Raw genomic sequence first — 26,115 nt, 5'->3', positions numbered from 1 at the left:
TACGTTTTGCCTCGTCCCTGTGATCAAGGGTAGTTAATATCAATGATATCATTGCAACCTGTTCTTGGTAAAGCTCCCGATAGAAGCTCAAGAGAGGACAGGTTTTAGTACTTTAATATGAATATATTAGACTGTAAATAAAACGCTGGAGATTAATTATTTTTTTTCTGCTGCATCTACCTGACTAATATGCACATGTTTGCAGATGACATAGTTTTATTTTTATTTTCCATTTAATTTGTTTATGTTTTGAATGATTTCATAATGAAGGTGTTCTCGTGATCTACGGTAAAGTTTTTGAACTCTGTTGGGCATATGTTTCATCAAAGAGCACTTTCACAGAGAATTCGAGAAATGAGGGTTCAACGGGGAACCACAGCTTATTTTTTACATCAGGGACCCCTACAGGGTTAATCCTGAAACCTATTGGTGTATATAGGCTTATGGATTTTTAAACCTTAACTTGCCAATATATTTAAATTAAATTGTTGTTTGGGGTCAGTGTCCACACATAACTGTTTTCACTGATTGTAGTTAAGCAGTCATAGAACAAAGTGAACTAAACTAAGGAGTTAGGTTCATCCATGAGTGTATAATCGGCTGAAAAACCACACTCACTCGTGAAAATCAGTGCAGCAGGAAGGACGTACAGTATTTTTATCCTCCCCTCTCTTTCTCCTGGAACTGTTTTCTCTTTACATTAGTTTCCTGATTGACCACTTGACTTTCCTAATCGTCTGCGCTCTGCTTTAAATTGAGGCACTTTTGACTTAATTAAACACAACCATGATCAGATACAGAATCAGGGATGACAAAAGCAAAAAGAGACAAAAGGAGGAGAGGAACTCCATTGTTCTGGCACAACACAAGCGTGTGTTGAGGGAGAGGCGAGGATGAGGTGAAGCACAACTCATGTCAAATCGAATAAATTACTTTCAACAGGGAGGGTAGAGGGGGGCGGCGGGAGGCCCATTTAGGAGCTTTTAAAGTTGAACAGCATGAAGTCTTAATTACTGAGACTTAGCACTGGCCAGCTCTGTGCTCACGCTGCGACGGTCAGGAGTTGGAGGCTGCTGCCCCTTCGGCTTCAGACGATGGACAGACGACTGAAAACTGAAGACAAAACAGAACATGTTCACAGTTTCTGTCAGCAGGAGGTAGGAAAAATGAAGGTTGGTTAAACATTTCTGGATTGTTAGATTAAAGCCGTTACAGGCTCATTCTGTTCTCCACTCGGAAATGGATTTCCAACAAATTACATTTTCCTCCCACCTTTTTATCCGTCCTGTCAGATTGAACCTTCATACACACTCAGGTTTATTGGCAGTAACAATTCCTGGTTACTCCCCGCTGACCAGTCACATGTTAATGCTTGCTGTTCAGATGAAGGGTGGATGAGCTCTGGGTCCATTAGTAAGAAGGTGTGAATGAGAATAAGGACATACATTCTGACCTTTGACCTTCACTTCTTCCTGTGATGTCAGGGTTCAGATGTGTCTTTACGACTTCAACGCCCCTCAGTTTTCTGGACAGAATCATATTTAATTATATTAAACAAACAATGCTGATTTTGTCTTTAAACAACACGGAAAGATTTGACAAAGATCAGTTTCTATGCAGATGATGCACTCATTTATATGGTCGCCTGACACTTTAAACCAAGATATTATCGACTTTAAGAACTAACACTGTGCTCAAAAAAACAACTTATGACTAACATATTGTTCTTCAATCACAAGATAGAAGTGAATGAGAAAGAGTTTACAAATATCTTGAAATGTGTTAAAAAGCTCAAATTTCATTGTCCTATTTATTCCTATTTACCTCAATAAATAGAATATAACAAACCCCAATTATTAAAATATTTCAGAGATCATTTTTTAAAGAATGAGGGACCTGGTATGTGGGGTTTATGACTTCTGTATATTGTCTCCAAGCCAAAATTTCTTGTTTATTTGATCTTAAATAAGTATTGAAATGTAACCACATTTATTTAAGTACTTAGATATTTTTTTCCTTTTTACTTCACAACAATTATCTAACAGCTAAAATACATCATAACATACAGTATGATGCATCAAAAGAGAATAAAATACTCCATTGTATCTAAATTAGGTTAACTTAGCTCCAAATTGATTAACTAAAGCTATTTGCATATAAATACATTACTGATATAATTTATATATTAATATGAAAGTCAGCAGCAGTTCTGTGGTACTTTTTTGTTTATGTACCTCTGCATTTTCAATACAGAAGTGTTACTTGTGACCAAGTATTTTAACGAGTATTTCCTTCACCAACCCCTATTAAAAGCTCAAATAACACATTCAAACATCGTTTCTTGAGTGTTGTTTTAAATGGTTTATCTTCTGTCTTTCATGCTTCTCAGGTCATATTGTATTCTTCTATATGTAAATAGTGCAATTTAACTGTGTGGGAATGAGTGTTAAATGTCATTTTGGCCACTTCTCTCTTGTTAAATAATGTATCTCAAGAGACTAAATAAATGTTAAATAAATACCACCTCGAAATTCCAGTGCATTTTTGGCACTTGTATATGTCATAAATATTTATTTTCAGAACAGTTTTATTAGTTTCATTAGTGAGTAAATAAAGTCTCACCTGATTTGAACTTCACATCACTGCACAGTCAGAGCTTTTTTTCCTTCCTAATGAGCTGAATATCCGGGCGTCTCTTGTAGTGATATCAGAACGAATGTCATGGGGCATTTTTCTTTTGGCCAAGGAAGATGTTTGTTCTTTTGAAAATATCTCCCCGGGCTGTGTTACCTTTAGAGGTCATGCACTGGAACGTCAGCAGCCGTGAAGATCAGGGGTCTGGTAGCCGTGACAATACACTTTCATTTCAGCCAGCTAGTAATTCCACAATGCACTAAAACTGTCTGGCCTCTGCGTCTGGCTCCAGTCAGACCAACTTTACTCGCAAAAATGTCTCGCCCCCCCCCCCCCCCCGCCCCCCACCCCCCGCCTCCTGCATAAATCTCAAAACTGAAGTTTAGATCCATTTTCTGTTTTGTCCTCCAAAATGTTACATGTCATTAAACAGCCATTGACCAGGGGAGTCAGTAATTATATAGTGTATAGTCATATGTGTTATAATGATGGAGTGCATCTCAACCAAACTAAGACACCAGAAGGGACAGAGGCTGTGAGGTCAGGCCGTGTTTACGTTGGCAAAGGAGCTGCAGCGTTGGGCAGAAAGTGCGTCTCTGGGTTGAGACATTATCTCACAGCTGTTTTTTGTCAACAAACAAGTGTCCTCTGCCCTGTCCTCTGCGATCTCTCATGTCGTTTTTGTGGGAGATTTTGAGAGAAAAAAAATATTCTTCTCGTTTTTGAGAATATGAATCTTGATTATTTTTAAGTATAAGGCTGGTCATATTTTGTATTTTTCATATTGTCAAACAAAACCAGGAAAGAGTTTTATTGTGCGTAACGAAAGGCGCACAAACACACTAATTGAGCCTCAGTTCTTGAAACATATTCATAAACTACAAGCAATCTCAAAACTAAATGTGTCCCCTCCTAAAAAAAAGTTTTCAACAGAAGAACTATTTTCTAATGTCTGAGTACGCGAACGAGAGACAAGAGTCCATAGCCGTACTTGCAAGCTTTGGCACAATCAAGCGAGGTTAAACGTCAATGACAGCACCAGCCTCGGATATATCAGTTCACGTTAATACTAATAGAAATGTTGGCATGCTAACAAGCTAAACCAAAAGTCCCGGTCCTGGCACGTCATATATTTTTTTCTCTTATATACGTAGATGCAAGTTCAGTAAAATGTTGAGCATGCTAACATGTCCTAATGATAATGTTAAGGCCTTTACACACCGAGGCCATTTTATATAGAATGAATTCACTCGTCAATGTATTTTTTCAAACTGTCGTTTCAGTCATGAGTACATTTGCACCAAACATGAACACTGCGAGGCCAAAATGATGTTTTACTCTTTCTTGCGGACAGACGCAACATGAAATATATAACTCATCACTTGGAAACAAAACAAAAATGAATTCCCATTTGATTCTGAGCAGCTGTGATACGATCTGAACTCAATGCTGTCCCTCAATACAGAAAACGTGAAACCTATTGATGACCCCGGTTTCCTTAACGCAGATTCATTTCACACCGCGTAGCCTTGAGTCACCGAAACCCGACCTTCATATAACTTTACTTCCTGTATCGCATATTCTGCCATTAGTCACATGAACCAAATGTAGCCAGTGCATAAGCAAAAGAAGAAGGTTGGGTAAAGTAAACTGGAGGTGTCATGTAGAAAATACTGTGCTTCATCTGAGTTTCACCGCTTCCACCCACCAGAGGTCACCTGTCCAACACACCCACCTCACCTGCTCCCAATTCCCCAATCAGCTCCTCTGAATATATACCAGCACTCTTGCCTTTGTTCTATATCAGTTTGTTCCTGGTTTTGTTCCCGTTGCTGATTTCTCTACCGACCTGCCAACCAGCTTGTAAGCCTGTTTTTTTTTTTTTTTTTTTAGCATTTTAAAACAAAGCACCGAAACTCTCCCTGTTTTCCTGTCATAGTTTGTTGAACTCAGAAACATGCTTCAATGTGAGGTTGTAGTTTTTAGTGTTTCTTAGTGAAATTCCTAAGGGTGAAATCAAATGCACACACTGACTTGTGCTGAACATCTGAAGGTAAGCATGAGCAGTCTTTACAAAATTTGTATTTCGTTTTTATAATTTTTGTCACATTCAGCTTTCCCAATGAAACTGAGTTTAAAGGTAAAAAAAAAAAAAAAAAAAGAGTGGAATAACTGTGTTACAACATTATAATCATGTAAACATGGCCAAACTGATTGCTCATCGTTAACTTTCGCCCATTAGAGGAATCATTAGCATCCAGTCGGTTTCCAGAAGTCGAGATTTATGGCCTGAAGGTTTTCAGGCTTTTAAAAAGTGGTTAGTGAGGGTGATGCACTGATTCTTGACAAATGCCTCTCCACACCCCACAGGGCGTCACCGGCAGCATAATCACTTAACATTATGAAGGAATTGCTGAATCAGCGCAGGTAAGATGAAGGTCAGGCTGTGTGTTACTGGCAGACTCGGAGAGAGAGCGGTCACTCGGGGACACTGAAGACACCTCCCGGCTGAAAAGTATTGGTTTGAAACAGTCTCTGCTGATAAGAGCCGACAGACACAGTTTCTCCCATTAGAGGCTAAACGTGTGGGAATGACCCTTTAGACTCTGTTGTCATTGTCTGAAAACTTGTGTTTACACGGGCCGACCTGCAGTACAGTGTGCTGCAGGAATGCAGTGGTTGAGCGGTCATTGCGTATACAAGAGGCGCCACGGGGATTTCTGAGGGTGTGTGTGTGTGTGTGTGTGTGTGTGTGTGTGTGTGTGTGTGAAATGACTGTTCACACTGCTTCATAGGCTGCAACTCACCTCAGCAGCTGACTGTGCTATAACAAACAAGCACTTTTAAATGTACACTGATGACACCATGAACTCAGGACAGTGGTGACTTCGCTCTCCAGGATATAGTTGCATGTCGCAGTTGTGTCTTTATTCATTTCTTGGCAATTGTGGAAGAAGATCTCAGATATTTAGATAAAAGTACCCATAGTGTAGAAACACAAAAGTATTTGCAGTAAAATGTATTGAAAGTACAAAGGGTAAAGGTACTAATACAGAATTATGTAGCTGTAATTTAATTATTGATGCATTCAATTTGTTAATACCGCTCTAATATTGCAGCTGGTGACAGTTCAGGTACTTTTCGGTACTATAAGGCCTGGTGCTCAGCTCAATACATATATTTTTGTATTAATAATCTGAATCTGTAGCATAACCAGTGACATAATCTGTTGAATAAATACAGCAGAGTAAGAAGTACAATATTTGAGTAAATGTGCTGGGTTACCATTTTAAATTATTCTTGAACAATTAAAACCCAAATCTCCTCCAATGTCAAGACCAGGTTGCAAATTTGTGAATGAATCCCACTAATATTAAAAACACTAGATGGGGGAGCCTCTCCCTTCATTTCAGGTGTTTGTATCTCTTTTAGATAAGTAATCAATTATTTACTGGGGTTGTTTTATGCTATGAATTTTGGTGTTTTGGGCATCATAACTCTCATCAGTTATCAGTTCTGCCTATAGGTGGCAGCAATTAGTTTTAGTTAGCAGCATATCTGAATGGGCTTCTTGCATGAAGTTTGCATCAGGTACTCTGTCTTTTAGATCTGTAACCTAAAGCTCTACAGAGGAATAAAGAATGCACTCAGATCAAGTATTAAGCCAGAATAGAGATGTCACATCAGCTAATAGAGAGGAAAAACATCTCCATCACAGCAGTCTGAAAGTGTGTGAATGTCAGCTTCTCTCCCCGAGCAGCTGTAAGACAGAAAGATGAATGAAAGTAGCAGAGCTAAGGAGGAACATGTAGGCATCATTCAGGTCTATAAAACTCTATTGATTTGCTGCTCGCCTTCCTGCACAGTCCCTGCCTGGCCGGTGCCAGAGTAATTTGTCCCCCAGGTCTAAGGTTGCATGTGAATTTTCTGTTGTGTCAGCTGAGGTTAGTGCAGTGCATGCTTGAGCGGAGGTGAACTCTCATTATCCCACACTGCTTTAATTAAGAGCTCCCTGTCAAAGAAAGCCACATCTTTGACTCATTTATGACCTCCTGCAGAAGGCATCCCCAAACTGCAATACGCAATATTTCATCTTTCAGTGTAGAGCGTGTCTGACTTTGTCAAAAACACATCTGAAACACATAAATTCAACAGAAAATTAAGGTTTTATTTCACATAAGACAAGTAAATTGGTAGAAACTGACATTGCTGTCAATGAGCTAACAGACTTGAAGTTATATGGATTTTACACAATTAGGTATTTAGTTACTTTTAAAGGAGACTTTATACAAAATTGGAAATAGTCTTCGGATCTGAAAACACAAGCCAATGTGGAAGTGCTTTAAAGTGCAATATCCCCAAGGGACACTAGGGGCTGGCACCAAAAGACCTCTGGCTCCAATAGGCTTCTCAGTCAGACCCACTCCTCGCTCCTCCCCAGCTCATCCAAATGGCCACAATGATCACGGCCAAAATGCTCAACTCAAAGCTTGGAAAACAGCAGTTCATGAATCAGTGGGAGAAGTCATGGTGGGTCATCACGTGTGCTTGACCATCAAATGCCCAAAGACAATACTTGGCTAGCAGGTGTCGTTGCCAGTTTGGACTGTATTAAATGCTTTAAAACAGTTAAACATTTACAACACAACTACTTCATAAAGTAGTGATTCAGTGTTTCAGAAATCTTAGTTTCCACTAAACAACAGTTGAGACGGTATTCAGTTGCTTATTTACAGATGCGGGGGAGCGACATTGTAGACATATTTCCAATATTTAACTCAGTCCAGAAGGGCGGCGCAGTGGTGCAGTGGTTAAAACTGTCGCTTCACAATAAGAAGGTTCTGGTTTCAGACCTGTTGGTTGTCTGAACCTTTTCTGCAGGAATTCTGCACGCTCTCTCGGTGCCTGTATGGACTCTCCACAGTTTCCTCCCACAAAATGCGTCCATGGTGTACTTTGCCTTTGCCCAAATTCAGCTGGCATAGGCTCCAGTCCGGCTGTAACTAGTGTTCAGGATAAAGAGGAAATAAATAAAATATGTATGGACTCTTCCTCCAGCTCTGTTTTGGTCTCCGCTTTGTTCCCTCCCTCCTTGCTAATTATGTCTGTCTGCTGTTTGAGGCTGAGTGGGAAGTTTGCTGTCAGTTCATCAGGGCTTTTTTCATTGAAAGTAGCCTCCTGCTGCTGCTAAAAACAAAGCCAAGAAATGCCAGTTCCTAAAATAAGTGACTAGTTTTACATTCCACATGGTAATGTCAGCTGTTCTTGCTATAAAAGTACTGATTAAAGGAGCTTTACTAACATTATTTTAGACACGTTTACCTTATTCTATAATGTACAGTGGCGAGGCAGACGTAGAGGGGGATCAAATGCAACACGGCTCTACAGTCAGACTTGAACCAGGGCTGTTGTGGGTGGGAGGGATGTCTTTGATGCTCAAGTTTTGATGCTCCCATAGAGAGTTGTGTTGATGTACTTTTGCTTTTCAGTTTTCTAGCCAATGATCCATGATAAATCACTATACAAAATGAGGCCTTGTATTTGAATAATACTGTCAGTTTGGAGCTATTCAGTCAAATGAGGGTCAAATACAATTTATTGACTTTGACTTTCAACTTGTCAAATCCCTGAAAGGCAACCGCAGATCGACCTTTTCTCACAGCTACTACCGGAAGTGGTTACTGAGGTGTGCCCTCTTGGTTCTACAACAACAGCAGCTTCATGGTTTGTAAAATGAGATAAACACACAACGCTCCCTTGATTGGCTGTGTATAAGAATAATGGTGTCATTTCCTCAGATAAGCCTCAGTAATTCGCCTCCTCCTCTAATGGGAGTTGTGCAGGTTGCATTGGCACAGACTCACGCAGCCTGCTGGTTGAAGAGTCCTGTGGTGGGGGAAGCCAGGACGGGCGCCAGGTCTGGACGGGTGCACAGGCCCAGTCATGCTCAGCACGTCCCGAACAACCGGTGCATGAACCAGAACCATCTGCTGTCCATTTCACTAACATTCTCACTTGATGCTCTGCCAGCAGCTCACTTTTTCACCCCTGGAAGGAGAATAATCCTCCCGTCTACACACGAGCCACCAAAGCTTTGGGTTCAGCTGGCAGGACACCACGGTTACTCTTCTGATTTTTGCCAGAAAACAAAGCGCTATATTGCCTTGAAACACATCTTAAAGCATTATTATTTATCACAAACTCTCCCTCTTATTCCATCTATGACTTACTGTAATAACCAGATTTGCCTCGCCACTCTTCCTGAGTGTGTTTAAGTCATTTCCATCAACTAAATAACCATTAAGCACTCAGCGGTTTGGCCTCAACTGTTGAAGTACATAAATGGCTTATGACCTGAACATTAGATGCATCATCTTCAGAACTGCCGCATCACTGTTTGAGTAATTTCCACTAACTAAATAACCATCAAGCACTCAGTGACCAGCCTCTTCAACCATTAAAGCACTCGAGGGCATTAAAGAAGAGATTGATCAGAGAAGTTATGACTCTGAGAGAAAAGGATACAAAAAAAAGCAGCAGTTTCTGTTTAATTTAAAGGCTTTTTTTTCCTGAACATTTTCATTAAGTTTGCACTCAACAAGCTTGCAACTGCACCAAACTTTCTACTCCATATTCTCATCATAAGGAGTGCAGAGTGAGTTTGTGTTTGATGAACTTTCAGATACTTTGTGACAGTTGTAGAAATGACATGAACCAGTATTTCAGTATGAGTCATCTTAAGCTGCGAACACACAACAACACAAGTGCTCAAAGAAAGCTGATTCAACAAGAATCACAACGTATCCGTGATATGAAATTATACGTTTCTATGCTTTTTTTTGGGTGATGTCATACTGTTCATGCATTAAAAGTAATGTGACTTTAGAAGGCTGTCAAACAACAAGTCATAAACATTCATGAGAGGTATGATGTATGATGTTTTATAGGAGCTGATAAAATGCATCAGGAACCATTATGTCTCCCTAAAAACAAGGTCAGGAAAGTCAGTAAATTAAGTCATGAGTGCCCTTATTGGCTCTAAAGACACAATGTTTAAAGTGCAGCAGACTCATGACGGTGTTGTTGAAATGTTGACTCCTCTGCATTTAAATGTGTTTCAGAGTTACAAGCGTGCATCTGCTTTTGTGGTCACTTCCTCAGCGCCTGAGCGCACTTCACACCCTTTGTTCATCTACAGAAGTATTATCAATCAGTTGATGAGAAGTGAGGTGCCTCACGTATGTATTATTTATTTCATTTTAAAATGAAATAAATATAAGTGTACAACAATTCACATTATAAAATGTGCTGCGTTGCTGTAAATCAAACAGCCTTGGAGTACATTGAGTAGCATACTGCAAAATACGACCGGATGTACTGGGACATCCTGGTATTTTCAGCACTATGTATTGGGACATAAAGCTGCGTTCCTAATGGCATACTTTTTCGTTTTACTTTTGGTACGTATGGCAGCTACCCTTACAAATTATGTACTTTTGCATGCAGTATGTGTACTATTGGGACATACTACTTCTCCATAAAAATGCACCTTAAACTTTGATATTCTTAGTCAAAAGTAAAAAGAAAAAGGACATGATATGAAATGTGTACGCTTAATTCTACTTCTTGTTGCTCTTCTTGTTGTTGTTGTTCTGTTTTCGACTTGCACCAACTCTCTCGGCGGCTCAGTTGACGTGACGTATCTTCCGCTGCGCAGACAACTGTTGGTCAGAACAGCTAAAGAAGCATGCTGGCCTGAATACTGCAAAATACCACCGGATTCGGAGGACATCATGGTATTTTCAGCGTACTGCATTTCACATACTATATGTATTGGGACAAACTAAATCTTTTTCTGGCATACTAAATAGTATGGCAGTATGGGTATGGGAACGCACAGCATGACTCTAAATGAATGATAGCCTTGCTTTGTAACTCGATGAATAAATAGGCACCCGTTTTCTAGTTGGCTGAAGGTGATAATATGTCAGTATTGTGTTAACAAATGGTTCCATTGTCCCAATTGGTAAATGACTGAATGAAAACTGAGAAATGTGCACATTTTCTCTCTCGCAGAGACTTAAATGTCTGTTTAGTAAGTTCTTGAAGTTGCTAAGCTATCTGTCAGCTAAGTTTAGTAACTGCTAGCCAACACTTCTATTTTTGTCTGTCCTAAAAAGTCAATATAATAGCCTGTGTTAATTAGTTTTAGTGCTGGTTGGACGCTTTTGTTATGTTTTGGACAGACACACTCTGGCTTTTTCCTTTCTTGTTTCCAGGATTTGTGCAAAGCTAAGCTTTATATTTACTGCACAAAAATGACTGGAAATATTTTTAATCTGGCTCGTGATAAAACAAAGTGAACAAGCATGTTTCCCAAAATGCCAAACTGTTTTTTTTTTAAATATATTTGGATGATCGTAACTCTGCACTACTTCTGCTAATGCAGACACTTTTCGTAAAGGAAAAAAAAAGCTGGGCTGTAATTTTAAATTGATATTTGAAGACATTTCCTAACTTGTTCCAGCTCTTGGAGGCCTTAAAAGTCAGAAGCTGCTTTCTCCAAGAAAAAGACAAATGATGTCAGATAAAACATTTCTATTTAATTGATTCACATTAGTACAAAAACTCTGTTCTTTCTCTATGTGCTGACCACACACATCTCCCGCTGTGTGCGTGGTATTAGATTATACTTGAAGATGAAAAGCCCAGAGAGCGATGGATGCTGATGGTATTGATACTTTAATTTTTGCTTTTTCTTTGTACACGAATGCCAGCAGTGTCACAGGCCAATACTGGTATGTGACTGGGATTGATAACAGCTTATCAATCAAGTTTTGTGTCAGTGTGGAATCCGCATCTTCGTGTGTGTGTGTGTGTGTGTGTGTGTGTGTGTGTGTGTGTGTGTGTGTGTGTGTGTGTGTGTGTGTGTGTGTGTGTGTGTGTGTGTGTGTGTGTGTGTGTGTGTGGGAGTGCTCTAGGGTTTGGTGATAGTTCAGCTGTAAATGAATAACAGCGGTGGTGAGATTGTACAGATGATCAGTGGTTTTCCTCCTATGTAGAGAGTGATGATAAGGTTCGACAGAGTTAAGTAAGTTACCACGCAGCCCCTTGCAGGCAGGTTCGCTGGTCCTTTACTGCACACACGTTATTACTGGCTGATCACCAACTACCTTTTTCCAGCTGCATTTCCACATCCATAGCGAAAGTGATAAAGAGAAGGACAGCAAGACGAAAAGGATGCCATCGGTACATCTGTGAAATCTATAAATACTTTGTCTGTGAAATGTTAACAATTCATTCTCAGTAAAATGCATTACCTCGCAGACAGTATGAAGGGACACCCGGAAAATATTAAAGGTTTCCAGGCTCGTTCTCCAAACTCCCTTCTACCTCCGCCTACCTTTTGGGAATAACCACGTCAGGTAATTTAATCAGCAGGAAAGTACCTCCATGTCCATGTGATTCCTCGGGGTGTTACGAGACAGACTCAACTTCGTGTCAAGTGTTTGCCCTCAAAATCAAATGCTGCATTTAATTTTGGCAATCGACTGAACTGTGTTTTGCCTTCCGGAGATATGATCATCCACAGTCAGAATCCAGTCTGAGAGCGAGACTGGAAGTAATAAGGGGCTTTAATCTTACTCAGATCATGCAGACAAAACCCATCTCACCTATCTATGCAGTTCAGAAGCTGATTTGTAAATTTAGATACAGAATATCACAATGTACTTTCAGTTGATCTGCTTTTAGTTGGTCCCATAAAACTAAATAATTCAACAGAAACTCAATCAAACAATTCAACTTTGGCCGGATTACCAATTAAAACCATTTGAAAGACTTTTAGGAGTTAATAGGCTTTGAATGTTGCTAATGCTCCTACATATTCTCTTTTGGGGGTCTAACTCCTGATTTTGAGGTATATTTAAAGACCCTAATTTCTTATGGTGCAGATAAAGATATAATTGAAGCTTTATGTTCTACAATTAAAAGGAAGTGTGTGGATGAAAAGCCGTTTAAAGCTTTTTCATGGATGTTCATCGCCTGCAAACCATCCTGACATAAATTGGTCACATTTGTGGGACAAAATGTAAATCTTTAAATGTTATGGTAAAGACTTGGTTTAAGGTTTAAGTAAGGGTTTAGGAAAGTAGTAGTTATGGTTAGGTTTTGAATTAGTCTCTAGGAAAAGTAGCGTCCTATGAAGTGATGGAAACGTGTGTGTGTGTGTGTGTGTGTGTGTGTGTGTGTGTGTGTGTGTGTGTGTGTGTGTGTGTGTGTGTGTGTGTGTGTGTGTGTGTGTGTGTGAGTGAGGTAGAGAACAAAAGAGGATAACAGCACTACCATTTTCTTTGTTGTAAAACCCACTGTCACAGGCTACAAAAGTTCTCACTGTGCTTGACAGTTTCATAAGAGATCATTCAAAAAGCCGTTACAAACCACATGAGCATTTTCCTTTTCTCTCGGGTCATCTTATTCACCGTCATTAACCTGTGGTCTCCATGACTCAACACGTAGGTTGATTATCGGAAAATACAAGATAGCAACCTCTGAAATGCTGTGCACTGCTGCAAAACACATTTGTTGGTTTGCATTTTTCTTTGCATTGGGACAAATTGTGCTCAGGAAATAAGAGTCTGAAAAAACTAAACAGACAACCTCCAAGGGAATTAGAGAAGCAATACGCTATAAAACAATGATCAGAAGTGAGTGAGTTTCCAAACTGCGGGGCAGACAGACGGTCTCTGGGGGCTGCAGCAGGGACAGGATGGTATGAATGATGCATGGCTTTTTACCACTTCCCAAGGCGCCCGGCTATATGAGTTGGCTGAGTAACTGAACAGACACTTCCTGCACGGCCACTCTGAGAAAACAGACTGTGGGGCATATGAGAAGTGAAATCTGTATAAGACATGCAAATCTGTAACTCTAACCCACAAACAGCAGGTAATTGTTTTTTGATACAAAAAAGAAGCATTTTGATCTACAACAGTCGTGTGTGTGTGTGTGTGTGTGTGTGTGTGTGTGTGTGTGTGTGTGTGTGTGTGTGTGTGTGTGTGTGTGTGTGTGTGTGTGTGTGTGTGTGTGTGTGTGTGTGTGTGTGTGTGTGTGTGTGTGTGAGCTTGTACACCTGGGTGTATAAGTGGCAGCATACATGCACGAACGTCACTGTCAACTGTAGAGGGTGTGCACCTCTAACCACACCACAGAAAACATACACTCTTTAAATACTACTGTGCCTACATACAGCTGGATCCTCCGGCTCTCTTTCACTCATTGACACCATCATGGGATGCTCATGGCTATTGGTTTTGGGTCTTGTCCTAAGTGTTTCTCATTGCTTGGAAATTCTGGGTAAGTCTGCTGGGTTACAGGCCATCTCTGACTGTCAGCTGTTTATGGGTTTGTTTTACTGGACCTAAGGGTCTTGTTTAACCTGTGGCATTTACACTGAGCAGCGCTGCTGTGGTTCTGATTCGTCCAAATATGAATGCACACAGGCAATAGAGGCACATGCTGGATGCATCATGAGGCCACAAAATGACAACTGTTTCTGGAATATACTGCTAATGACATGTTTGTACTGTCACTGTGGCAGGCAGTTTGTTATTATCGATTGGCTGTCACCTAAAACTGCAATAATTTCTTTACAGCCTTTTAAAACGAATATACGAGGGTTGTTATGGTTTTTTTTTTTCTTTGTGTAAGGGGTGGGGGACCCTCTACAGGCTACACTTATTTAGAGATCCTACCGTTTGGTTTAGTGCTGTCTGTGTTTCTGCAGAGTCACTGAGACTTCCAGCTGCAGATGAAAGCCTAACTGTGAGAAAGAGCTCTCTTTCCTGAAGTCATATTTGTTTACCACAGTTTCACTATTCTGTAGATGAAGACTTTCTGGGGAATTGTTGCTTTTCAGTGAGGGGAAAAAAAGCCTCTGGGGTGCAGCAAATGTGATGCGATGGAGAATGCATGTGTTTTTTTGTTTTTTTTCTAGTTATTACTTAGTTTGTATCCTTAAGGTGTGCCTTCTCCATTCTTGGCTGACATTTATTTTGGCAATAACCTGCAAGGGCAAATGAATTATGAAGCCACTAGGCATAATTGGACTGATACAGCATATTTATTTCTCTCCCTCGCTGTCCTTTCCTCTTAGAAAGCTTTGGAGGCTCTCCACATTGTTTCCATTTACTGTGATGTATAGTAAGACAAACAGCATTTCGGTTTTAAGAGTGCTTGATGCAAACAGCTCAGTTCAGACTGCAGCAGCTGGCTGTATGCTCAGGTTGTACATGAAGTACTCCGGCTGCAACTCTTCATCAGTTACTCATCATGTATTTGAAGCTGAATGGAAGTTAGTGGCTACAACTGACTGATAAGAGCAAACTGTGTCCTGCAGTGCACTTTGATGAGGTCAGCAGAAGAAGCAAGAGTGAGGGGGACTTGGTATGCATTAGTCTGCACACTGTCCTCTGTGCAAGTGCTAAAACCTGTCAGCTTTTATACCCTCTCCTCTGAAACCTCTCCGAACTGGCTGATTTCTCAACAGTGAGGAGAGACGAGGTCGCTGCTGTCTAAGTTTGGATCTGTTTTCATTTCATTATCATAATGGAGTGATCTATTGAATATACACTGAGGGGACAACGTCACATTTATCAAGTGTCACTGCGTGCCACAAAGTCCAGTTTTTGCCTTCAGCCTTTAGAGTATTAAAGGGCAGCTACAACTTTAACTTTAACTTTTTTATGTGATATTTTGGCTTGCTTTGTAGCCTCACATTTAGCAGCATGGCTCTGAGGATGTCAGTGTTGGTCCACCACTTAAATATCTCAACAAATATTGTAAAAATCGCCATGAAATCTGGTGCAGTTAATGATGGTGGCCAGAGGATCAATCGTAGGAATTATTTCCAAAACTGTTGGATAGATTGGTGCAGAATTTGGTGCAGACATAAAAGTCTCCCACATAATATACCAAGATGATTTTGGTGAAATTGGAACCTTCCCTGTAACGCCACCATGAGTATTTCGTTCTGAGTAAAATGTTTCAACAATATTTGGATGAATTGCCTTACATGTTACAGGCAGCAGGACAATATTTGAATTACACTTTGAAGTGCCAAATGAAAAATGACAAATGTGACTTGGAGGGAAAAAACTACAACATAGCTTTAATCTTGTATATGTTTTCATGTTTGACTACAGCCGGGTAGGAGCGAGCAGTGGATCTGGTTAGCATGCTAATTTCTATAGATATCTCTACACACATGTCTTGCTATTTCTTTACATCCTATTGACATTTTAGTTAACTGTTTTGAATTTCTTATACTAAAGTTTTTACAGATTGCAACTTTTAAAATATAATATATTCACACAAGAATGACTTTCTATCTTTATTTTTTAATTATAACTTTGGGTAAAAACCTCAACCGACAACCAAACACCTGCAAAACAAGTGGGTTATGCTAATATGCTAATATTAGCATTTTTACACTAAATTAAGATAATAAAACATTTCCTCTAAAGCATCAACATGTTAGCGTTAAGCTTAACACACCACTAGTCTTGTGTCTATTGATTAGTCATTGGTAGGTTCTAATCAGGATACAATGACCTTATCACCACTGACCCAATGAGTTTTCCTCATCCATCACAGTTTCACTTAGCTAGTCAAAGACACTAGGATGTGGGAAACTTCTTTCATAGACACAACAATGGACATCTATCACCCTGCAGTCAAAACACCAACGATCACATTTTACCTGTCAAGGCATTTCTGCTTTGCTGGCGTTTGCAATTTCACGACCGTTGAGTCGAACTTCTGACCTTTCATTATTATCGGACACTGTGTTTCAGGTCCGGACGGTGGCCCGATTATTGAGATCTCTCCCAACATCACAGCGGTCCTTGGGGAGGACGTGTACCTGAGCTGTATATATCTGGGCAACAGTGAAATCCAGAGCGCCAAGTGGAAACGCCAATTCAACTCTGAAAGTACAGCCAAGCGACTGGCAGGGTTTCAAAATGGAAAACCATTCAGCCGCGACAACTTTTCATACCCGGAGTCTCCCACCAACCTCACGGTTCAGATGAGGGTGGCCACTGTGGAAGTAGAGGGAAAGTACATCTGTGAGTTTGAATCACTGGATGACGATTTTCTTGCCAGTGTATTCATCACGGTTGTAGGTGAGCCAAGTCAAAAATGTGAATGTTCTTTTTTTATTCACTCTTCTCCGTGAGAAGAAATCTACTTTATTTTAATAGAAATGTTGCATCCAACACACCAAAAAAACCCGCTGTTTTAAAATAACCCAATTTCATGTTGGGTTATATTTTCTACCCAGATAAAAAAATTGTAAAATTAATACTTTGTTGGATTAAAGCTATCAAAAGGTGTGTTGAAAAATACAACGCAAATTCTGGGTTGTCAGTTACACTTAAAAAAAATACTTATTGCATTGTAGTTGATTTCTAAATAACAAAAAAATACACCAATAAAGTTTTGAGATTATGAAACAAGCACATCGTGTCCCAGCTATTTTTTTTATTACCTCAAGCAAACAATATCATCATAACATTCCAATACATTTCATTATAAAATGAATCCAATGCTATTAAAATATATTAAATCAATTTCATATGGATGTTACTCACACCAGACCTTCTCTTTGCAAGCAGTTGCATGTTGCATAACACACACCAGCAGCATTTATTATGTTTACTTGTTGTTTTACCCTCAGCTCGGCCTGATGTACAGATCCTGGTGAACGCAGAGACCATAAACGGCACCCACTACCAGTCTGTGTCGTGCTCTGCCGCCGGTGGCAGGCCCACGCCTCAGATCAGATGGTTGGTCAACGACCTTCCTCCTCCAGATTACCCCTTCACCGTTAACGTGAGTGACACTCCTCACTCGAACGGCACCTCCACCCTGATCAGCATCCTCCACTTCCCCACCCACCTGCAAGACGAGGACAGCGTGACCTGCGTGGTCCGACATCCGACCCTGCCAAACCTCAAGCGCACCACAGTGAGGGTGGAGACCTACGGTAAACTCACGTTCACAGCAGAGCCCTTTAGTGGTGTTGTGTTTGTATGACTGTGTGTTGCGAGGAGGTGACATATTGTATTGCATTACCAGAAAGAGGTTTGCAGTGATGCATCATGACTCAGCATCTTACAACACAATAACTTTCTCCTGCTGATCTTTCACACCGGCTGTGCCTTCTTACTCCGCTCCACATACGCAGTGACAGACCATAAATCACATCGTACAGTGCAATGCGTTTTAGTGGGAATGCAGTCTTTTACTGAAGGCGAGCATAGGAAACGAAAAAGCTGCAACAACTCAGCAACATATTAATAATATTGTAAGATAGTGTTGTATTCCCCCAGTTCAAAATGTACACATGTCCACCTGTTGACCTGGTGAAACCCCATTTTCCAATTTTACAGCTTTTAACTAAGATTATGATCGTTACATTGGCTAAAATAATCTTAAATAAAATGGAAGCATAAATCCGGCACACTCACTTTTTTTTTATATCAAGTAAAAGCTGCTATAATATTCTATGACTATATGTCAATAACATACAGAGTTATGAGCTGACTCTGCAGTTCTTATGAGCTGCACTGAGCATTTTAGCATCTTTTCAGGTCGTTGTTTTGGTTTCTAAGCCTGTTTTATTCCCCTGCATTGTTTTTATTTATTTTGTTTTTTGTGAGCATTTGCAGCTAAAGAGTCATATCTTTCCCAGGACTAAACAGAGTTTAAGACACGGGTTTACTAGACCGAGATTGACCGTGCGGACAGACACACAACCCAAATGCAAATATTGTTCTGTAAAAAAAGCACATATAAACAGGCCACTTCCTGCTCACACGGACTTTAATAAGGTGAAAATATTTTATTGTGCAGGCGGCAGGTTTAGAAAGAGTAAGAAAAATGTATGCATTTTTTGAGTGTAGCACAATTTACCCCCAGATGAAACTTCATGCATTTTAATTTGATGCATCTTAAAGTCAAGCAGAAAGCACAAAGCACATCCAGGCTGGCAAGAAACAGTTGGTTAAACAGACTCAAAACCCTGCACAGGCTTGGTTTTATTGTCACCTCTGCATCCTAGAAACTAACCCAGAAATGATCATATATTTAGGCTCTGGTTCTGCACATATATAGTAAAACAGGAGGCCGGAAGAAAGTAAAAACCGCTGTGGGGGGCATCATGATGCAGATTGATAGAACAATTTCCATTTGGTTATCTCAAAATGCCACCATAAGAAGATATATTTTCCTCGAAAACAAAACAAATCTGATATTTCTCTCTTACAATTGTTCCAGAAACGCCCCCGAGGGGTTGAAGGCTACTCGACTGTTGCCTTACTTCTTAAGAAGTACGATATTTTTGTGGCTAATTACTTAATTTCTTTGGCCTTTAAATCTACATTCCAGGCAGTGCAGAGCGTCCATAGCTCTTCATGGACACTGGGAAAGTTTATATGGCAGACTGTTTGGTAACAGTCCACTTAGCATGAGCCGGGCCAGCCAGCTCGTTTGTCCATTATACTTTTACACTCCACTGAAGTACTGCAGTTTAGGTAATTTTTGGACTGCAGTGGTTTAATCCTCACATAACTTTAGGTGTTAACAGATGGAGCTTTTAAAACCAAAGTCCGTTAACTCACTTTTAGTGTACGAACCCCTCTCAAACACCCGAGCTATTATGAGGTGTTAGTTGCTTCTCTTACTCATTAGGGATGTCTGGCGATTGCATGACACCACAACTTTTATGTATTTGATAATAGACTCTGATCTCGGCTGATTCCCAGTATTAAAGCATGTGGTTCTCCCAACTTTGGGTGGACAGCAGCTGGGCCAGACATCTGCTCTCAGCTGCAGCTCGGCCAACAGATGGGACAGGTGATAAGCTTAAGTCAGCACTCTCCAAAAAAAAACCAAATGAAGCCCCTTGCGGCCTGTGTCTAGCTAACATCCAGCTCATCCGGCCCCAGCTTCCTATTTAACAAAAACACTCTGAACCTCCACTTGCTATCTGACTTTTTAATTTGCTGGAAAAAACATTAGACGCTGTGAAAGAATAACTCTTCTCACCTTTCTTCCTGCTCCCCAGTGAGGCCAATTGTGACCATTAAAGCAGAGATGGTACAAGAAGGAGGAAATGATTTCTGGGTGGTCTCTTGCATTTCATCTGGAGGGAGACCTGACACTGACATCTCTTTGGCTTTGAACACGGCTGAAGAGCTGCAGAGAGAGAAGAACACGGACTCAGATGTGCAGAGAATCTCAGTCCATCTCCCTGCAATAGAGTATCAAGGTCACAGCGTCACCTGTGTGTTTGACCACCCCAAATTTAAACACAAGGAGTCACGAGTCACCACACTGCCGACTTTTTGTGAGTGCACCACTATTTCAGATTTGGAAAAACTGCAGATGCTCATGAAGTAAAAGTTGCAGGAAACAAAGATGTGTTTTTTTCTTTATCTACAGATTTGTCTGGCGTTCAGCTGAACTCGGAGCTGGGAAGCACCAGTGATGAGTATGAAGCCGCTGAAGTTTTAGAGCTGCAGGAAGGACAGAGTGACGCTGTTATCAGCCTGGAGATCATAGGGAATGTACCACGTTACAGTCTTACCTGCAAAAAGTGAGAAAGATTCAGTGTTAAAGGCGCACTTCATCTATTTTCATCACTTCTGCTGAAACAATAATTCTTCTGATGCTGTAAAGGAGCTCAGGACAGTATAAGAAACAAACCACAGAGAGCCTGTGTTAACAGTTGGCAATGTGAAATCTGACATGCCAGGCTGGGTAGAGTAAGAAAACATGTTATTGAGCTGCATTATGGGAAATGTAGGAGTCTTACCCATGCTAGCAAAGTCCAGTTATCGTAGGCTCAGGTGCTTGGATTATCTTTTTAATCTATCTTTCCTCAGAAAACTCACATTCCTAAAGTGCATTACATTTATTGAACACCCCTTTAGGACAGAAATGGGTCTCTGGTGGCAATTTCAGCATGCTGTTATGCAGAAAATCTTTCTTTAATGATGATTATTATATCTTTAATATCATAATTTATGTCTTCATATATGGTTGATTGTAGAGTTAACTGGTTTTGATTTTTGGGTGGTTTCTTTTTCTTGTGGAAACAATATAACTATACAGTACATATATGAAAATAACGACGGACTTTTTCAGAAAAATGTATCATTAATACTACTTTAATTTTTTCTCATGCACGTATTGACTGAAACAATCTACGTACGAGATTATGTAGAGGATGTGGTTCAACGCTTGGTGGCACAAAACCACAAGTGACAAACAGCAGGAACCAGATTTAGGCACATTTCCTGTTTAAAATGTTGATCTGTCTCAGATTATGCTACTTTTTAAATGTTTTCACCTGTAATATTTCCATATTTGGCAAATATTGAAACAGAAACATCTTTGTTTATTTTCCCTGCAGAGATGATGGGCCCTTGCCTGAGGGTGTGGAGCTGCTTGGCAAAAGCCTCACAGTTCAGGGTCCTTTGGAGCATCAGCACGCTGGTCTGTATGAATGCGTCTTCTTGTATCACCATCTTGAAGCAACGCTGCGGATCAATGTCACAGTTAAACCTCAAGTCATACAGCCTGGTAGGTAAAACTCTTTGCAGGTACTTGTAAAAACACTTCCAGGACTGACTCTACTTTAAATCTCTGCATTGTCTGACTGTAAAATATTCATGTCAAACTTCCTCTCAGTTCCTCCCACAATACGAGTTGATTTGCGGACGGAAGATGGACGCAGGGTGATCGAGTGCTTCGCAGCTGACGCCGTTCCTGCAGCCAACTTGTCCTGGCTTCTACCAGAGGGTGTGTCTGAGGACTTTTGGTTCAATTCCACTTCTCATAATGGAAGGCACTCCGTCAGGGGAGTTTTACTCCTCCCTGCTTGCTCGCCTCGGGAGCTCACTGCAGAGTGTGTGATAAATCACCCAGCGTTTAAGGAACCAGAGAACAGAAGCATAACCCTCCCTTTTTGCGGTATGTTCAACAAATCAACTAATGGATAAATTAGTCTGAGCAGCGGACATATTTGGCCATGGAAGCGCACCATAGATTTGATCTTTTTCTCTAAAGAAAGCCCTCACTTCCTGTTATCTAACTTCTTTTTCCCACGCAGCTCGGCCTTACATCACCATCAACGCCAGCACCGAGTGGAAAGATGGCCACCAGTACACAAAGGTGGACTGCTCTGCAGACACTGCTTCTCCTGTAGCAGCTATTACCTGGCATGCTGGAAACAACGACAACAGCATACGTTTTCTGACGGAGACCGAAGTCCAGGCCGATGGTTTGGTATCGGCCCGTAGCTCTGTCCACTTCCTGACCTCTCTGTATGCTGGGCAGAGTCTGACATGCGTGGTGAAGCATTCGAGCCTGGAGGCACCAGAGAAAAGAACAATACACATTCCTGTGCACAGTACGCTAGTTCTTTCTTTACAAATACAGTATTTCTTCCTACGACACACACAGCCTCACATAGCCTCACACAGCTGCTCATCTCCATCCTGCCCCCCTCCCACCCCCTCTTTTCTCTTTCAGAAGCCACTCTGCTGAGTGCGTCTGTGGTGCGACAGCGAGACTCTCCTCTCTGGCTGGCAGTGTGTGACTGCAGAGGGGAGTGTGTCGGGAAAAACCTTGCGTGGGTCCTTCCTGAAAATGCCAAAAGTCAATCGCCTCAGCAGTCAGAGTACGGAGGACACGTAGTGAAAACCAGGCTGACCTATCAGTTTCCTCTGGTCCTTCATGAGGGGCAGGACCTGACTTGTGTGTACCAGTTTGAACATGGGGTCACAGAGAAGAGGACCATTCATATCCCCAAATACTGTGAGTGTAACAGAAACAATACTCATATGAACACCTGCTCACTTTGTAGATCTACACTGTAGAAACTAAAACCAATTCATTCAGAGATCCAAAGTTCATGTTTGATGGATGTTTCTGCAGACATCTCCTCTGTGAGACTCCTGAATGACTCGACTCCTCTGAAAAGCCGCTACAGTGCTCAACCTGTTGTATACAGAGTGTGTCTCTACGAGAATCATCACGACCAGAAAATACTTCTCCGAGTTGAAGGGAACGTGCCGGAGTACAACATCAACTGTCAAAGGTGTTCTATCATCTGTTATCTACACCTAGTCATGACCAGGAAGCCCTCTGTGAACATATTTTACTGCACAAAATGTAATGTTTCCAACCATTTTAAAAGGTCCCGTGTGGAGGATTTTGTGCAATCTATTAGCAGAAATGGATTATATTATATTTTCTTTAGTGTATAATAGCCTGAACTAAGAATGGTTGCGTTTTTGTCACCTCAGAATGAACCTATCTACATAGGGAACGAGACAAACCAAATACTGGCTCTAGAGAGGGCCTTTCGCGTTTTACGGTAGTTTTCCAGCCGTTGTAGATTTGAAGGGGAGAGGGGTTGGAAATACAATTTGATTTGAAATCATTTCCAGTCGTTGCATGCTAATGGTTGCCGACCATCACCGCCACTGTTAGAACTACATTTCCACAAAAATTCTCGACTGCAGCGTCTGTGCCTTTCGCCACCTCTACTGGTCACTGATTGGTCCGCCCTTCAGAGCGGCTGAACAAACCTTCATGCGAACTGGGTTCCCAGACTATATTCGCAGCAAAGACTAAAGCTGTGACCAACGCAGGTGTAGTTAGGCTTGCCACAACTATCCGTCTCTGTCCATATGTACAAAAAATGGGCTAAATTCTTGCTAATTAACACAGTATATTCCACTTGTTTAACCTGTACAAAACAGAAACTGTACAAGTTTTTATATTGGGTTAAATGTGGAACTATTTCTTGGCTGGGTGTTTTACCTCTCCTCCTGTTTTCAGGCTTTATGCTTAAGATAACCACTACTAGCTATGCTAATTGCCTGCAGGCTGTCGTTTTTCTACAGTTTTCCTCGGCAATGAAGGAAAATTGTAAAAAAATTTTTACTTTAAAGACAAATTCAGTTCAAAGTCACTTGTGTTTCAGGAGTGACGGCTCATTTGTCCAAATGGAAGGGGCCGCCATGATCTTCCAATCAGAGCTCACAAAGCACGATCAAGGCCAGTACACCTGTCGGGCGTCTTTCTATCACCACACAGCCACGGTCAACATTCAAGTGGAGGTCATGATGGAGGGACAGCTGTTTGGTAAGTGCCCACCATGTTGTGTTTCTCATTCAGAGAGACAAGTTTATTCAATATGGTCTGATCATATCCACATGCTGAGCTGTGTTCACAGTTTTAATATAAGGTTTGTTGACCTGATAGCTGTGGCTTTCTGTGCTGCTTGCATATGTGTGTTGCAGCTCTGGCAACCATAATCTGCATCTCTACAGCCTCGGCCATCGCTCTCATCCTCGTCATCACCCTCTGCGTGTGCTGGTGAGTTAAGCGCTTCCACAGGTTACAGGTTTCATCTCGGCACATGATGTGCTGACGGGCAAATGAGGGCAACGCTGCCAGCGTCGTACAACACCAGACAAACAGGATGTGTGGATCGCTAACCCGACTCACCAAAACCATCAGTATCACAAAGTTATTCACAAACAGGAAGTTATGTGGTTGAAGTAGACAGGTGCCTCTACCACAGCAGCCATGCTTCTAGACAGGTACAACTTTGTTTGTCAAAAACATATTTATTTTCCAGTTTCCTGCTCTGGCTCTGAGCAGTGTTCATTCGGGCAGTTTCTGCAGCCGACTGCTCTCAGCTTGCTCACTCTCATCACTGCCATATTGCAAAAGTGCAGTTTAAAGGTCGAGAAAATCCACATGCTGTGAGGTTATTGGTGTCATGAAATTCTAGCAGCCATTCATCAGTTAAAAAATAAATACAAATCCAGGAATTTATCTCTTGATCCTGATGCTGCTGGAAAGAATTGAGTGAGTCACGTCTTTTACAACTGATGTGGGATATGTCCCAATCGGAGGACTGTTTATGGTTTCTGCCTGCAGAAGTTTCCACATTTTCCTATTCACTGCCAAGTGTTCTTAAGAATGTTTGTCAGGATCCAGTCAGGTCTAAGTGTGAATAAATCAGAGTGGTTTTACAGGTTATTTGAATACACCTGCTCCTCTGGCTGAACCACTTGGTCAAGGTCCTGTCCTGTTACCCCTTATTCTAGTGGGAGGGTCCTTTCAAGCTAATTTGGGAAGGTCAGACTCCCACTGAGCAACAAGAAAACATGACTCCCCGAGAGGAAAGCTATTCTGGGACTCCCATACACCTCCCCCCCCTCTTCACCCTCCCCTGCAGTGATGGGGACACTTTTGGACAGCAGCGGGTCATCACTGGGTTGATGAGGTCGTAATGTACAAAGTGAGCAGGTCTTTCTGACAGCAGAGATCAATGATGAGAACTCAGGTCACCTCTCGTATCCATTTATATGCCTGTCGCGTATCGTGCATTCATTCACTAGCGCAACTTGACCATTTGATTGACTCTGCGTTTGTGATTGTGTCACAGTACCATCTAGTGGTGACGCTCGGCGCTGCAATCCCCTCAGAAATAATTCAGAACTTAATTATTAAAATTATTAATACAACCTGTATTTGTTTTACAGCAAACAAAACAGCAGGACACAACACAAGGTACCTTTGATTGCCGATTTACAATTTTCCTTTAGAAAGTTTCGTGTTTATAAATTTTGTTTTTCATCTCATTTTCTCTGTTTTAATATGCGATTACAAACTAACCGCTTCTTTCCCTTATTGTCCTGTCCTCTGTGTCTTTGCTGCTCGCGCTCTATTATTCAGAAGCACGAGTCTCTCTCGGCCTTGACGACCCTGATGCAGGAGCCCGGCTCTCCAGAGGTGAAGAAGCCAGTGGTGACAGAAAAGGACAGTAAGGAGCTCGCCAAGCTGATCAGTTACTCCATAGTCATTGACGTCAAGAGTACAGTGTGAGGATTAAGGCGATTTGTAGAGCGTTGTGTGTCTTATCACATTATGCAAAAGTTACATCAAGGCTTGCAAAAACTGCATTGTTGGTATTTTTATGACTGTAGCATTTAAAGTGAAGCTGAGCACTGAAACATGGAAGCTTTTATACAGATTGGCATTAATACGATAGCACAAGATTTGCACTTTTTTTTTTTTACCTTACTTGAATTTTGCATTTTGCTTTCCGAGTGTATTTTCTGTGGTTTTCTTAAAAATATTTGTCAATAAAGTCATTTAAATGTCATTTTCCTCCAGTTTTCCATTTTGTTCCAATGACTGCCGGGCTTACCTTTGACTTTACCCGCCAACTGCCCTTGTTGTATCTTTGGTCAGCTAAATTAGTGAGGACCTGCTGTCACGATAGGAGCAATGCTATAAATAAATTCTCAAACAATATACAGTATGGTCCAGAGGTAGACAGATGGATCTCTGGCTCATCTGCCTTCATTGGACTGCAGCATTGTTACACCC

General features: G+C 41.1%; 2 protein-coding genes across 2 annotated transcripts in view; both read left to right on the top strand.

Moving 5' to 3' along the window:
- apbb1 (amyloid beta (A4) precursor protein-binding, family B, member 1 (Fe65)) overlaps positions 1–26,115 on the top strand; it is a 146,785-nt gene that overhangs the window by 91,679 nt on the left and 28,991 nt on the right. The gene's annotated exons all lie outside the window — the stretch shown is intronic.
- LOC138628986 (uncharacterized) lies at positions 13,913–25,888 on the top strand. Its single transcript, XM_069712417.1, has 14 exons — positions 13,913–13,989; positions 16,488–16,817; positions 17,372–17,680; positions 19,763–20,044; positions 20,140–20,293; positions 21,113–21,282; positions 21,391–21,672; positions 21,812–22,111; positions 22,234–22,518; positions 22,639–22,801; positions 23,693–23,853; positions 24,012–24,087; positions 25,266–25,293; positions 25,459–25,888. Exons 1-14 carry the CDS (start codon positions 13,923–13,925, stop codon positions 25,606–25,608), a joined length of 2,757 nt encoding a protein of 918 aa, XP_069568518.1. The 5' UTR covers positions 13,913–13,922; the 3' UTR covers positions 25,609–25,888.

This window comes from Brachyistius frenatus, unplaced genomic scaffold, assembly GCF_029030835.1.
Source record: "Brachyistius frenatus isolate BFR_SWC_R1_liver_20210118 unplaced genomic scaffold, ASM2903083v1 Contig_109, whole genome shotgun sequence".
Classification (NCBI taxonomy): domain Eukaryota; kingdom Metazoa; phylum Chordata; class Actinopteri; family Embiotocidae; genus Brachyistius; species Brachyistius frenatus.
The sequence above is the reverse complement of the archived record's forward strand: the minus strand, read 5'-3'. Positions and strand labels throughout refer to the sequence as shown.

Excerpts from the sequence above, each read along its gene's own strand:
- LOC138628986 (XM_069712417.1), top strand. The coding sequence starts at position 13,923 with ATGGGATGCTCATGGCTATTGGTTTTGGGTCTTGTCCTAAGTGTTTCT. Across the intron at positions 22,112-22,233 it reads AATACACATTCCTGTGCACA|AAGCCACTCTGCTGAGTGCG; the intron begins GTACGCTAGTTC and ends TTTCTCTTTCAG. Across the intron at positions 24,088-25,265 it reads ATCACCCTCTGCGTGTGCTG|CAAACAAAACAGCAGGACAC; the intron begins GTGAGTTAAGCG and ends TTTGTTTTACAG.